This window comes from Salvia hispanica, chromosome 5 (assembly GCF_023119035.1).
Source record: "Salvia hispanica cultivar TCC Black 2014 chromosome 5, UniMelb_Shisp_WGS_1.0, whole genome shotgun sequence".
Taxonomy (NCBI): Eukaryota; Viridiplantae; Streptophyta; class Magnoliopsida; order Lamiales; family Lamiaceae; genus Salvia; species Salvia hispanica.
In genome coordinates, this window is record NC_062969.1 from 36,978,195 (window position 1) to 36,994,651 (window position 16,457).

A 16,457-nucleotide genomic window follows, 5' to 3' on the forward strand; every position below is an offset into this window, starting at 1 on the left:
TTGATAAAGTTATGGTAGACTGCTAATAGAGAAATCTCATTTCCATAGTTTTAACTATCCTCTCTGATAAGAACATAACAACAAATATCAGTAACATAATAATTACACTTAAAGAATGTGTAAAATGTAGAAATATGAAAAGATACTATTAATAAAAAGCAAGAATCATACTGAAAACAAATTCGTAGAAAATTCAGTGATGTAATAGATTATAGGTAAAGGTAATGAGAAAGTGAGTAATAAGCTAGTGAATGGCACATATATATAGAAAAAAAATATAAAGGAGTTATAGTGCGTTAAAAATTTACATTAAATTATTATTAATATAATTTCTAATAATGGGACGGTTACAAAAAAAATATAGAGGAGTTATAGTGTGTTAAAAATTTACATTAAATTATTATTAATATAATTCCTAATAATGGGACGGTTACAAAGTTACAAATCTTCTAATTCATGTAACCCCAATTCCATGATTGATCTATATGTAATGCTTATTATTGAAATATTGAGATTAAATTATAATTATTAAAGATTTATAACGGCCAAAAATTTATGTATCTTTATGAAGAAAACTTCCAAGCCAAATATTTGTAACGGCCAAAATATAAATAGATGAATTGACTCAAATAATTTTCACAAATGGTGATTAAATTTGTAACAGCTATATTTATAAATTGAATTAATTTTTTGATTGGTTAACCAAAATATCTAAATTTTATTAAACAATCCAAAACTTATAAATATTTGCAATTAAGGGCAAAACTCATCTTTTATATATGTATAGATATAAATTTTATTTTCTTATGAAGCACATCACCTTTTTTCTTTTACTCCTTATATATATATCCCAAAACTATATGCTTAAATTTGAAAATTTGTATTTATGTGCAAAATTTTCCAAACTATAGGAGTACATCTAATTTTTCAGGATGAAAGAATTGGCATTGTAGATCAAAACTTTGGGTAGATTATTATCCTACAAATGACTGAAATGCAATAGTATTTTTTGGTACTGACATCATAGTTACGATATAAGGGTTTGGTTTGTTGGAGAGAGCGGCAAAATGAATAAAAAGGTATGGGGAGTTTCGTTTGATTTGGCACTCTCTATGTTGGTTGAATTTGGGCGTGACGTTCCACGTTCCAAATTTGACGGACTACTCCCTCCTTGAACTTTCATATCACCATTTTCTTTTACTCTATTGAATATCCCAAAACTTGAAATATAGTATATATTTAAAAAGTTGTATTTATGTGCTTAACATATGAATTTCGAAAATATTTTACATAATATTTCAGGATGAAAATTTGGCATTGTAAATCAAAACGTGGGTCGATTAGCAGTACTCCCTTCATTCCATATTAATAAAGTTATTTTTTCTATTTTAGGAAGTTTTAAGTTAATTATATCATTTATATTTTTGTCAAAAAGTAATTCCTCTATCCTCTTTTCATCTCTCTTACTTTATTATCATTTAACACGTTATGCTTTAATATTGATTGTGTTTTGATTACTATCGTACAAAGTGTCTAAGCCTTGGATATTGTAGTATTTTTGGTACTGGCATCGTTTGAAATTGAAAGTAGTTACAATAGCAAAGATTAGCGGATGAACGACATAAACTGGAGACACAGTGATTTTTCATTTTTGTTGAAAGCAATATTGATATCAAAAGAGCCAGCAATGACATGTGTCGTAACTACTCCCTTCGTGCGTGAAATGTTGTATAGTTTTACCATTTGTGAAAAATTGTCCATTTTGTTTTTTCTCTAATTTTGGTAAATGGTCCTCAATTTCTACTAACTCTTTACACTCACATTCTATTATAAAACTACTCCTAATATATAAATATGAGACTCTTATTCCACTAACTTTTTCAACTCACTTTTCTACACATTTCTTAAAACTCAGTGTCGAGTCAAACTTGGATAATATTTTACGGAAACCCGTGTCAAGTCAAACTTTGACAATATTTTGCTGACGGAGGGAGTATAATGAATAACTCCCTTCCTTAAACATCATAACACCGACTAAACTATAGTATAATATGTTTCCTTATTTTTGTTATTAATGTCTAGTACGACACCTGTGCGATGCACGACTCATTTTATTTTCATGTAGTCATGACAACTCACCATTTACACCAAATCGGAACACAATTTACAATAAATATAGTAAGAAATAGTCATTTTATTTCAATTGACCAACCCCGAACTCAAACTCAAACTCTAATTCTAACCTTAACTATTGTCAAAGTCAAAAGAATATTATATATTCACTTAATTTTTTTATACTTTTTCTATCATAAATCATACAATAACCCCACAATAATTTATCAATAATTTATATAAATAAAATATTATTATCACTTTATTTATTAATAAATTAACGTATTAAATATTTTCTTAATTGATATATTTACACATTAACATTTTCACATTGGGTACATCAGATTATGTTATGCCTGCAAGCAAAATAGTTTTTAAAAATATTTAAATAGAAAATAAAAACAAAATGATGATTCAGTACTCACTATGAATTAACAATCTCAATCTCGAACTCGATGAACCGAGAATTAGATTGTGTGATAATCTTGCCGAGGTCAACTACAACACCAATTTTATCTAAAAAAATAGACACAGAATACAATGTGAATAAATAAATAATAATAATAACAATAATAATAATAATATTAAAAGTTTACCAAAAAAGTTCATCTCCATCAACATTTTCAATCTGCATTTGATACCAAATAATAATGTTTTTAGACAAACTAACTAAAAAACGTAATAAGATAAGAAACAACATCATACTATACCATTATGGAAAATAAGTTCCAAGGAAATGACATCATACCATATATTTGATTTGTCACCATATCTAGTCATTTAAAAAATATGCGCATACCGAACTATGATGACTGATTTGGTATTGCTAGGTGTCGACCATCATGATGGGATCGTGAAATTTGTCTCCATGTTTAATTAATTTATAAACACGTATGCATGGGACTTAAAATGACTGACAAAATAGTACTGGGTTGTAGATTGTGAATACTTGATTTCTAGAATTCCATATTAAAAAAAAAAATTGTGATGCAATGAGGAAAGAATGAAGGAGTGAATTGTAATGTTACAAATGCTTTGTATAGATATATTTATAGACATAAACATTACGTGGCAGTTAAAAGTAACAATCTATTATATTTCCTAAGAATTATTGGGATTATTATAATATAAATATGCATACGAGTCGTATTACATAGTTGCCATCACTATTTTAATATTTTGACAAATGTTTACAAATTTTCTAAGTTAGTGTAATGGCCGTTAATATTCCACTCCTCTTTAATTTCTTTTTAATGTCAATTATCGAACAAACCTTTACATATACCCTATGAAAATAACTTCTCAGCATTAAATTTATAGAGTGAACTACATAAAAAGTCTATAACGTTTTCAAAAGTTATATTGCAGACCCCTAGGGAAAAAAATACCTCCACATAACCCTACCCTTTTACATAATCACAAATCGGATATTTGTAGCCATTTTTCGGTCTATATAGACCCAAATGCCTTCAGGGGCATTTTAGTCAAATAAGAAAAAGCTGCACACCTACTCCACTGCCTTGCAGCAGACCTACACTCTGCAATGTCATCATATTTGAAATTTTTTCCCAAATTTCCGACGATATACATTTCGTTTTTGACAGCAGACCTACACTCTGCAATGCTTCATAATTTTCACTCTTAAATCATTTCGTTTTTGACACTACAAACATAATTCCCTCTGCATACCAGCCCTACCGACGGTATACAGCTTGGGTATGCCTCTCTCTCTCGACGATTTTTGAAATTGTTGTAAACCTACCGGCGATTACTCGCTTATTCATCCATTCATCCATAGCACGGTAAGCGTACATCACAAATTAGGTAAGTTCCAACGTGACCGGTAAAATGTCGGATGGTTTTTGTGTGTTCCTGCAGCTGATTTTGGTTGTATTCAGTTCAAATTAGGGTTTGTGTGTATCGGTAAAATGTAGTATGTTTTTTCTGTGTTCCTGCAGCTGAATTTCAATTTAGGGGTTTATGTGTGTTAGGCTGTGTCGTTCTAATTTTTAGGCAAATTGCTGAATTTTGGGTTTTATTTTTCAATTCAGATCTTGTTGCAATGTCTTCTTCTAGTTCTCAATCTTATGGGTCAAGTTTCAATTGGAATTGGCCTCGTCCAGAGATTGTGAACTGTAATCATGATCTTGAGGCTGAGCTAGTGACATCTAGGACGGCTGCTAATCCTGGTCGATGGTACTATCGTTGTCCAATATGGAAGGAAGATGATTGCAGATTCTTTCGTTGGTTTGATGCGGGTCTATCGCCAAGACACTTACTTCCTAAGAATCAAGGTCGAACGAGACAAGTTTGAAGAACAACTCCGATGCAAGAATATTGTGGAAGGTGTTCTTGAGGATAAACTGCGCATGAAAAGTGAGGAATGTGACGAGCTGAGGTTAAAATTGAGCATGAAGACTAAAGAGTGTGTAGGTCTTAAGTTAGAAATTGTTAAAACCACCAAAATGTCCCGAAATATGAAGATTGTAATTTTGTTGTTATGCGTTGTAATTATTTTCCTAATGTAATGGTAACAATTTTCTTCTTGAACTACTCGTGTTGTAAATATGAAGAACACTTTTTAGTGAATAACTCCCGACGTACAAAACCTTTTGTTGAACACCCGCAGTCACTAAACTAATCTCGAATGAAGTACAAAACGTTTGGTTGAATAACACCCCACGTACACACTTAATCAATAAACATGGCAAATTGACGTCCCATAAGCATATACAAAAGTATAGTCTTAGAATACAGACAGAAAAAGGCATAAGAGCTAGCCTTCACAAAAAACAAGCAAGCATGATGGGTTGTACTGATCAGACAAAAAACATGATAGAATTCAATACTAACCTAAACCCCATGCCTTCCCATGCCACCCTACCATAGTCAAAAAACAATATCCAGCTTAAAACCTTCAACACTAACAAAAACCAACACCATTGTTTACAGTTTTCATGTTCCCAACACTTGATCACCCCGATTATTCAATCCTGATCCCTGCGACGGCCACAGCGTTGCGGATGAGTCCTGGTCCTGGTCCGACGTGTGCCAGCCCTTGGATCAGATGGGTTGGTCTACAACAAACAACAAACAACAAACATGTCAAATTGAATGCCAATAGTTAGGTTAGGAAATGAAAAGTGATACATTGATACCGAATACTACCTCTTCATTTGGCTGCCTTACCCGACTTGTGCTAGGTCGTCCCCGACAAGGCCGATTGGTCTGTAAGTAACAAACAAAACCGTTAAAACCGTTAAAATACTGACCAGCGGGTAGGGAATTCATATAATCGTACTGAATAGTACCTCTTGGTTTTGAACTCTGTCACCGCCATCCGTCGTGGGTGGCTGACTGGGCTGTGAACTCTGTCCTACTTCGGTTCGAGCATCTACACGGGGATCATTGGTGCATGTTCTCCTGTTATGACCATCTTGTCCGCACCGACGACATCTGAGTATAAAGGTTCGTCGTAGTGACTCAGATCCATCCTCGTGATGACGAACTTGAGGCTCTTCACGCCTCACTTTCTTTGGCCGTCCGCGCTGTCGCCTCGTCCTTGGAGGCGTCAGTTCAAATCCAACACTAGAAGTCTTGGGCCAATTATCCATCCCATTAATTGGGTATAAGACATTCTCGTACAGAATCGACATTGTGGACCGTAAATAATACCGGGAGACATAGTCTGCTACATCCTTCCCATTTTTGTTGATTGTCGCGATAGCGTGAGTGCATGGGATCCCAGTCAACTGCCATGATCTGCACGAGCAAGTAAAATCACGCATGTTCACTACATACTGGGCAGACGGTCCAGTCACCTGGTACGAATCCTCTCCATTCCATGTTGCTCTCCAAGAAGAAGCTCTGTCGTACAACTTATCCACAATCTCTTTGACAACAGGCGGCAGAGCATGATCGTATGTCTTGACCCACTGGCCTCTAATCTGAATCCTCTCCATTTGACTCGTCCGAATCTCCTCCAACATGGTTATAATGGCCAACTCTCGAGCAATTGCTATCTTTGAATTAAAGGTCTCGCAGATATTGTTCAAGATAACATCACAGCAAACATTTGAGGAGAAATACGCCTTCATCCGTTTTTCTTTTGGAGCAACACCGAGCAGATATTGATGTGCTTGGGGATATATAATCCTCAACGCCTCCATCCGCTCCACATACTGTTCGTGGGCTTGATGCAAGCTCCCACAATAGTTCCTTAAAGTTCTCCCCAACGAATCTCTTCTTGAAGTTGTTGTATATATGCTGGACACAGAATCGATGCTCGCTCTGTGGGAAATCCTCAGCGATGACTTTTGCAAGACCTACCAAATTCATGGAACACATCACCCACCCATTAGCACATACATGAATAATCCCAACACACAACACCCAGTAGCACATGTATACTATAAAACAAACGACAAAATCTATAATCACAAACGAACTATTTCATCTATATGCCAAATCACAGTTGACGTATTTATTATTTAAAAATCACAATTAGAGTATATAATTTCTACTGAAATCACATTATTCGTACCTTTTGTTGATCAGACATGAAGACGTATCTTGGGGCATTATCGTGTATGTGAAGGTCCTCTGATAGGTAGTCGAGAAACCATTTCCACTGTGCGTAGCTCTCGGCCTCAGTCACTGTCACGACCGCACTTTGCTAAGGATAGCGAAAGCGGGTAAATTGCGACTAATGAGAGGGATTAAAGAAACGGGGAAAGAACTTGTGAATATACCCGAAGGCCAAGTCATATCATAGAATAGAAGTCAACTGTACCATTATATGGTCTTAGAACTAGAATAAACATTACATCAATAAATTGGAGTTCGAAGGTGAGATTCTAAGATGTCTCACTTCACAAAAGAGCAGCGGAATAAGTTCATACTAGACGACTTCGTGTATGAAGACACGAATCGTGAAAAGATCCACTGGATTATTTAGTAGCATCGACTCCGATCATTTCTCCATCCTCTTGACGTTCAACGTGCACATTTATAAATACATGCAGGGCTGAGTACAGGAGTACTCAGTGGACACATGCCGAAAACAAAACATACAATATATAGTTGTCATCCATCCACAGTATCGCACGGGGGTTTTTCTTAAAAGGCCCGAGCATACTAAATTCTCTTGTGATCTTAAAAGTCCGACTGCAGTCTAAGTTCTTTTGGATCCTCGCCTTATCTGAGAATCGTGTACCGTGAAGGTGGCCACCTTCAGCGGACACATCGCCGGCCAACCGCTGATGGCTCACGGCTCGCGTGCACGTTATTCCGAACAGGATTTGCGGTCCTATTGGGAACCGAATTCGTTAAACTCGGGCTGGCATCGCCAAAACCCGCGGGCTACAACCCCAACAGATAGGCCTCAAAACAAATATTTTATGGCATGACAACAACTTTAAAATAATCACTGCTTCATTTTGAGAAAAGATGATTTTTCATAATTTCACAAGTATTTGCTTTATATCCACACTATAGTGCTGGATATTAAAAGAAAGCCCACCTGATATGCTTATGTTTCAACTCAATTACTCGCTTTGGCCTCACTCGCCCTCGAGCAATTTATCCCTTGAAAATAAATAGTGTAGCACGCTAATTAATACTTGAACTATTTCTCTTTAGAAAGAATGCATGCATCCTATTGGATAGCACCTATATCTCGGTCTCGGCTTATAGGATTTTTCTTAATCCTACCTCGGCTTCACTACTCTGCAGAGTTTATTTATTCTCTTTATTAACTTGGAGAAATTATATTCTCTCTAAACAAATACTCGGCCCTTATTTACAAGAATAGGAATTCTTGGAAAGTTTCTTCTAAAATTCTTTTCTTCGGATTTTTCTTAAGGCCGCCCATGGCGTCGCGGGGCGACGCCGGTCGGCTTTCGCGTCTCCCACTGTACTACTTTATTTCCCGGAATCTAAATAAATTATTTGGAAATTAATTTATCAGCTTTCGAGCTCCAACTCTATATTTTCCATCTTTGGAAACTTAGTACTTTATTCGGGATTAATTAATTGGGCTCCAACTCATTTCCTTAAATTAATCCCATCCAACAAATAGCTTCTCAAGTCCAACAATAAATCTCTTGGCCTACTAATTAATTAGTAATATCCCAACACAAAATATACTCATTTAGGCCCAAGCTAGATTAAATTGTGGTTCATCTACAATTATTCATATCCATCCAAGCTTAAATAATTCTCGGCCCACTTCCTCAACTGAATTACAATTTCTTTACTCTCCAAATCTTTCAGATAAAGAATGATACTTGGCCCAATTCTTTAATTTCAACTTATGTGTAGAATTAATTCCTTTGGCCCCAATCTAGTAATTAGTAGTGGCCCAACAATTTAAATTGGAATCAGTCCAATTATATACTCCTATCGGTCAAATTCTCTCTCTCTCTCTCTCCTACATTTCTCAAAATTAAATCCCTAAATTGAAGAGCAGAGATGCAGCGGCTTCTTCTTCTTCCTCACGACTATCCGCCGTTAAATTGGCTCGCCGGCGGTTGCTGGATTCGTCTCCTTCATCTCGACTCTCGGTCACCGCACTGATCTCTTGTCCTTGGCGGTGGAGTCACAGCGGAGCGGATTCGCTATTGAGCTGAGGCGTCGCCTCGGAGTTCATCGACTCGCCACCAGCATCGGCGATTTCTCGCCCCTGCCAGGTCGGCTTCACCGTCGTCTCATCCCTCAGACAAACGCCGTCCGTCGCTCACGCCTCCGTCGCCTCCCACTCGCGACGTCAGGCACGTCATCGCGGCTGCCGAAGTCCGCCACGCACGCCGCTCTCTTCCCTTTCGGCGTCCAGCGACGCCGACCTCGTCCCGGCTGCTCAACGAGCAGAGCCGCCGCTCCTCTCAGTTCTCCGGAGTTTCCGTCGCCGCTCGGCCATCGCCGGGCAGCTCCGCCGAGTACTCCTCACTCCAAAGCTAAGTCCCCAATCCCTTAGCCCCTTTTTAGTTTAGAATTACTAAAGCTTTGATCTTGGGCAGACTGTTATTGTTGATTCATCACTTGATATGGGGAGTCTATTTGCATTTGAGAGGGATTTGAGAAAGAATGTAGCTACTGGAATAACTCTTATTGTTATGAGTTCTGTTTCTAAGTTTCATTTAGAGCTGCTATGATTCTAAGTTCTTGGTCACCTACTGTGCTAGCTCTATATGATGCAAGGTTATTGGGTGTTTGAGGTTGTTACCTCACTTTGATGATTCCTCTTGGAAGGGACTGATGTCCTGCCTCAAACTCTCCTCCTTGCTCCTCCTCCCTTCCTTGCTATTCTCTTGAATATTTGGTGAAATTATAGTGTTGAGAAAGAGGGGATGAGAAGGAGATTGGGGTTGTTTATATAGGCTTCCATCTTTGGCTGTTTGTGCTTGAGACTTGGAGGTAAAGGCTCCTATTTTGGGCTGCCAGCTCTCCTTCTTTCTTGCTAGTATGTTTAGCATCCATTGCCTAATTCATGATAACCTTGGGGAGTCTTATTTTGACTGATATTGGTGATGTTTGCTTTGTACTATGTGTTCTCTTTTGGCTCTATCATGAGCTCATTCTTAGCCACCTATTGTCTTTACTCCTTTCCTTGGAGATTTTGAATATCTTGACTCTTGACACTTTGCAAAGGCTCCTGCAGGAGCTTGTAGATTCTTACCCTTTCCTTGCTAAGTCTAAACCTTGAAATTTTGGTTGGCATATCTTCTAACCCTTCTTTTGTGTTATCATGACAGGTATATAGTTGTCAAAAGTTGGATTCTTGTGGTGCAAGGACCGAGAGGGATGGAGAGAATCTACTAAACTTCTTACTTTGGTTTATTGCTAGAGTTAGCTAATGGTCAAGCATTAGACCTTGAGCCCCTCTCTTTTAGGCTTACTGTACTCCCTAAATTCATGTAAGGGAAATGGGTCCCATAACTTGTAGCATTGTATGCATGTGTAAGACTTGTACTTTCCATAATCCTTGTATTTCTATTTCTTCACGGTGTATCCACATTTCTCTAATAAAAGTATTTTCTCCACTTTTATTCTTGAAACTAAATTTTCTTGCACTTTATTTCCTCCAACGAGAATACTTAAATTACTCCAAAGTCGAATTACAACGAGGAAAAGTACGATTACACATCTTCTAAACGAAAATTAATTAAGCTAATAAATCCGATTTATCCTGAAGGAAAGGATCGAAATTCCGGGGCGTCACAGTCACAGCCCACGCAATAGGCCACCAACCGTTGTTTGGATCAATCCCCATGGCCGTCATAAGTTGTCCCCTGTACATACCTCTCAAGAAACAAGCATATAAGAAGATAATTGGACGGCAGAAATGTTGGGGATAATCGCAGCGGAAAATGCAAAATAAATAAATCCACATAAGAATCTATTTAGGTGATTATGTGGGTCGATTCAATTTCATGCTTGAACATGTAGAGACATATAATTGCGCAATTAATCACATAATTTAATTTAAATTATGTTGTTGAAAACTTACAACAATGATTCTCCAAAGAATTGAAGTGGCTTGCTACTTCTCCACGTGTAGATCTTGAAGCTTGATTGTGAATGCAAGACCAAAGATCTTCTAACCTATGACCCTTAACTCTATAGATCTAAATTTCTTGTGGGAGGAATCTCTTAGAAATTATAAGCACGGTGTATCCACATTTCTCTAATAAAAGTATTTTCTCCACTTTTATTCTTGAAACTAAATTTTCTTGCACTTTATTTCCTCCAACGAGAATACTTAAATTACTCCAAAGTCGAATTACAACGAGGAAAAGTACGATTACACATCTTCTAAACGAAAATTAATTAAGCTAATAAATCCGATTTATCCTGAAGGAAAGGATGCGTAATTCTCGGGGCGTCACAGTCACCGCCCACGCAATAGGCCACCAACCGTTGTTTGGATCAATCCCCATGGCCGTCATAAGTTGTCCCCTGTACATACCTCTCAAGAAACAAGCATCTAAGAAGATAATTGGACGGCAGAAATGTTGGGGATAATCGCAGATTTCGGAAAATTGCAAAGGCCCGAGGCAAATAAATCCACATAAGAATCTATTTAGGTGATTATGTGGGTCGATTCAATTTCATGCTTGAACATGTAGAGACATATAATTGCGCAATTAATCACATAATTTAATTTAAATTATGTTGTTGAAAACTTACAACAATGATTCTCCAAAGAATTGAAGTGGCTTGCTACTTCTCCACGTGTAGATCTTGAAGCTTGATTGTGAATGCAAGACCAAAGATCTTCTAACCTATGACCCTTAACTCTATAGATCTAAATTTCTTGTGGGAGGAATCTCTTAGAAATTATAAGAATCTTGAAGGAGAAGACAAGAAAGCCAAGTGTGGAGGCTAGGGTTTGTGATAATATATGTGTCTCCTCCTTACATTCTTATTTATAGAGTTTATGATGGGCTAGGTTAGGGATCTATGGGGCTTGGATTGGGCCTCCCCAATTAGACCTTCTTTACTAATTAAATTATAACTCATAATTTAATATAAGGCCAATGGAATATTTCTTGTGCCACTATAGAAGAAATATTGACCGCCCATCCAATCCGTGATTACAAGCAATCCGGGTTAACCTCTTTAATATATTATTTCCCGTGTCTAAGACTTTCTATATCCATTAATTAATTTGTAGTCTGCTATAGACTTTAAATTAATTAATATCTTTATTTCCAAGAGTTTGTCTAGTACGAGATGTATATTAAAAATATACTTTTCCTTTTCTATTTATTCTTGGATTAAATCCAAACCGGCCGGGTTTCCGAATAATAGAACTTCTCTCGAACACCTCTTGGGGATATAGTCAAACCGCGCAGGCACACGATTCAATGTAATAATAAAACTGACACCATTCTAGTTATTAATTACTACTACCCAAGATATCAGGAATATTGGGTTACGAAAAACCCGCACCTATTGATAAGTCAAAGCAGCGTATGATTAAATAACGTGTGTCCTATATTATTACAAAGATTAGGAAATATTAAATCTCCAAGACATCGTCTTACAGTAGATAGCAACAAAGGCGTGTCTATACTTTAGATCCATTCAATCCTATACCACATCATTGTCACTAGTCATTCTCAAGGTAAAGACGACTTTCGGATGGACACTGCAACCTTTCACGATAGGTAGCCAAAGCCTATCTAGGTTGTGAAAAAGTTTTACTTCTACAAGGTACCGGTTGGGCCACCTACTGTGATGACCTGTTCCACGACCCAACCTTCAATGTAGAAGACTTAGACTGATTTTACTTTCCGGCGTTTTAATTATATAATTTAATATATAATTAAATACGGTCAATACCCATTAAAGTAAAATACACAATGTGAAGAAAACATTTATTATTCTCATTAAATGAAGAGTGTTTACAATATACAAACAATTTATCAAATTCAAAAACTCGAAAAATGCTTTTTAGTATATATGCTATTGATAAGTCAAAGCAGCGTATGATTAAATAACGTGTGTCCTATATTATTACAAAGATTAGGAAATATTAAATCTCCAAGACATCGTCTTACAGTAGATATAGCAACAAAGGCGTGTCTATACTTTAGATCCATTCAATCCTATACCACATCAGTGTCACTAGTCATTCTCAAGGTAAAGACGACTTTCGGATGGACACTGCAACCTTTCACGATAGGTAGCCAAAGCCTATCTAGGTTGTGAAAAAGTTTTACTTCTACAAGGTACCGGTTGGGCCACCTACTGTGATGACCTGTTCCACGACCCAACCTTCAATGTAGAAGACTTAGACTGATTTTACTTTCCGGCGTTTTAATTATATAATTTAATATATAATTAAATACGGTCAATACCCATTAAAGTAAAATACACAATGTGAAGAAAACATTTATTATTCTCATTAAATGAAGAGTGTTTACAATATACAAACAATTTATCAAATTCAAAAACTCGAAAAATGCTTTTTAGTATATATGTTCCAACAAGAAACGCATCCAACCAGATTTCAAAGGCTCGAGGCAACAATAAAACCTCAAGAATCTGGGGCCTACCAATTCAGGCTCCCTGAAGTTCTCGTAGTGTAAATGCACACTTGAATCGGGGTGTGTCCGTTCCAATTCTGACTTGTAGTAGAACAATCGCCGGTATTGGAGTCCGGCCTTGCCAAATATACCCTCTAATGCCATGTCTCTTGCGCGATACGCCTTCATCCTACCAACTTTCAGCCCGAACTCCTCATCCACACACTGCCGTATAGCTGCCAATGGAATGTGGGGATTCGCTTTGATTTTCTCCATGTAACGCGCAGCTAGCCACTTGGACGTGAGTCATCTCTGCTCCAACACTTGCGAGCACGTGTGAGCATGATCTCTATGCATATTCATTACCACATAATTGGTATTGTTGTGTGTTTCAATCTTCCTTGCATACACATACCACTCACATGCCTGCCTTTACAAATGGCACGGAGTCTCTTCCCATCATTTTTATGACATCCACACGTCGTCTGGTCATTATGGCGTACTAGCGCATGACCTCATAGAAGAAATCGCGATCCTTAAAAATATCACCAGGTTTCCAACATGGAAGCTCATTGGTCAGCTTGAATGGAGTGTACTTTAAACCCTTCTTCTTGAACCCCTCCAAATCTTCAAGATCTTGTAGATCTTGTAGCTCATCCACTGTTTCTTGCTCACATAGTGGGTTTTTATCCTTCGAATTCCGTTGTTCCACGACAGGGGAGTACTTTCGACGTTTCTTTGCCCCTCCATTGCCCTCACCATTCAGCTCTCCAGTACCTTCTTGTTCGGTGTCTGCATCCGCACTCCCAATGGCGGATCCAGAAATTAAATTTCGTGGGGTCGAACTATATTATAAATAAATATTTTAATTATATTAATTATTTTTATAAAAATATATTTTAATATCAATAGTTCATACGAGAATGGATATTTTTAAAACAATATACTCCCTTAATCGCAACCCTTTGGGTACAAAATTTTAAGAAAATGATGTTTAGAGAATTAAGTGAAAAAATAAATAAAGTAGAAAAAGAGTTAAAGTACAAAAGCAACTAGATATATAAAGTAAAAGAATAATTATGTTATATTTTACTAAAGAAAACAACGATTTACAATAGTTGTGACGTCTAAAAAAGAATACGAGTCGCTTATGGTGGAATGAAATGAGTGTACTTTTTTTTGTCACAATAATGACAACTCCCTTCTCTCTCCTCACCCACATTAAGAAACCCATTTTCTTTTCTCTCTCTTCTGCAAAAAAATCGAAAACCTCTTTTTCTTTCTCTACATTTCTTCATTCTCAACATCCGCCGCCTCTGCCATCTCGCCACTACCAGATTCCGGACTTGGTCTTGCCTCAATTCCTTTCTTTCTCTATGCTCGGTCTCATATCACACTGCGTGAGGTGGGGGCGGAGACGCGAACGCCGTAGGGTCGGAGGTCGAAGAAAGGAGCTTTCCGGCGGTACTCCGGGGCAGGGTGGTGGGGTCGGCCGACCCCACTCGACCCCACCTGGATCCGCCACTGCAAGGTAGGTAATCAGATGACTTCTCATTTCTTGACAATTGACCGAGTTTCAGTTCTCATCCCTCTTTGTGGAAGGTAAAAATATTTATTGTCGTTTCATCGAGTCCTTGTTGTGTGAATTATTCGATTGAACTTTCATAGGTATCATCTTATGCTTTGTTCTACGGATGATCATTTTAATACATAGTGATTATTGATTTTGTGCATTGTAAATTGATTTTGTTTCTTATTTTATTGTAGTTTTAGGTGAGGCCGACGACTTTAAAAATGACAAATTGAGTTATTTTATCTATGAGTTCTATTGAGTGATGAATTGTGAATAATTGAAGGTTGTAGTAATGGTGAGATTGATTTAATTTTAAAGGTAATGTAATGTATAAAGAAGTTTTAAAAATGATGAGTAATTATCCATTGTGTCTAATTCTTTATTGTGATAGATTTTTTATCTTCCTACTCCATGATTTAATGAATAAACATTATATTATGCGATTTATTATGCTTCAATGTTGATTTGTATAGATTTTTTATTCTCATATAATTAAAATTTGTTACTCATATTGTTCATTGTTAATATTGATTCTAATTTTATTTAATTAATTTAAAATTAAAAATTAATATTTTAAAAATATACCCTCTCCATCCCGCTTTTGCAGTCCCATTGACTTTTCTGTCCTCTTTTTATAAAAATGATAAAAAATAGTTAAAGATGAGAAATGGTAAATTAAAAGAGAGAATAATATAGAGAAGAGTCTTATCTACATTATTGTCTCTCTTACTTTACCATTTCTCCACTTTAACTATTTTTTATTATTTTTACAAAAAGATGGCAGAAAAGTCAATGGGACTGCTAAAGCGGGACGGAGGGAGTATTAATCTGTGCATAGCACAGGAGTGATACTAGTAATAATATATAAAAGGAGAGTTTTGAGGAAAATAACAAGATTATCATTATAAATTTTGTGGAGTAATAAATTTTGAAAAATGAAAAAGTTTCTATTTATTTATGTAGTAATTAGAGAAATGAAAAGGTTTCATTTATGTGAATAAATTTAAATGAAGCCGTGGGAATAATTGCGTGAGGTAGTGGAAGGTGATAATGGAAGTCCTTTGGCTTTTCACATCAAGTAACCTTCATTGTCTTAATTTTGTGGTTTTGTATTGTGTTAATTTCATGACCTTATAAAAGAAATGGAGTTGTGGATGGATTACACACCAACAAAAGTATTCTCTCTTATCTCTCAATCTCTACATTTTAGTGTGTATTTAAGAAGCATTGTGTCGCTAGATTTTCGAAGCTCAATCAATTTCATCGATGCCTAGCGAGTTTGAGGTGCTTCTATATGCTAAGAGAGTTTAATCTTTGAAACAATATGTCAATTAGAGCGCACTAACCGCGACATAATTTGTCTTGCGGAAAGAGAGATTTCCCGACTCAACTAATCATAGTTCGGTTTATTTTATTATTTTCATTGTGATTTTTGTTCCACTTATTATAGTTTTATTTTCTCTGATTGTAATAGTTAGAATGACGTCGGTATGATTTTATATCAAATATGACTCTTACTGTAGGACGGACTTACAGAATGTGACTCTTATTGTGGGACGGAAAGAGGATTATGTATCACAATAAATAATGTGTTTTATACTAATATTTTATTTTTATTATAATTCAACCTTTTCAAAATATATATATATATATATATATTCTTTAATTTAATTTCATGTTTATTATCAGAAACAATGTTAGTGTGTCGTAATATTTGTGAATTTACTTATTTTTTCATTATT

At 36.3% G+C, this 16,457-nt stretch overlaps 1 protein-coding gene and 1 long non-coding RNA gene across 2 annotated transcripts; one reads left to right on the forward strand and one right to left on the reverse strand.

The window, feature by feature from the left end:
- Nucleotides 1–5,099: 5,099 nt before the first annotated feature.
- LOC125189957 lies at nucleotides 5,100–7,357 on the reverse strand. The gene is made up of 5 exons (XM_048087170.1): nucleotides 7,328–7,357; nucleotides 6,656–6,787; nucleotides 5,424–6,437; nucleotides 5,281–5,340; nucleotides 5,100–5,189 (listed from the first exon to the last, which is right to left on the reverse strand). Exons 1-5 carry the CDS (start codon nucleotides 7,355–7,357, stop codon nucleotides 5,100–5,102), a joined length of 1,326 nt encoding a protein of 441 aa, XP_047943127.1.
- A 1,190-nt stretch (nucleotides 7,358–8,547) lies between these two features.
- LOC125187877 lies at nucleotides 8,548–10,151 on the forward strand. The gene is made up of 2 exons (XR_007170677.1): nucleotides 8,548–9,525; nucleotides 9,864–10,151. It is a non-coding gene; the product is annotated as an uncharacterized LOC125187877 (long non-coding RNA).
- The last annotated feature ends 6,306 nt before the right edge of the window (nucleotides 10,152–16,457 follow it).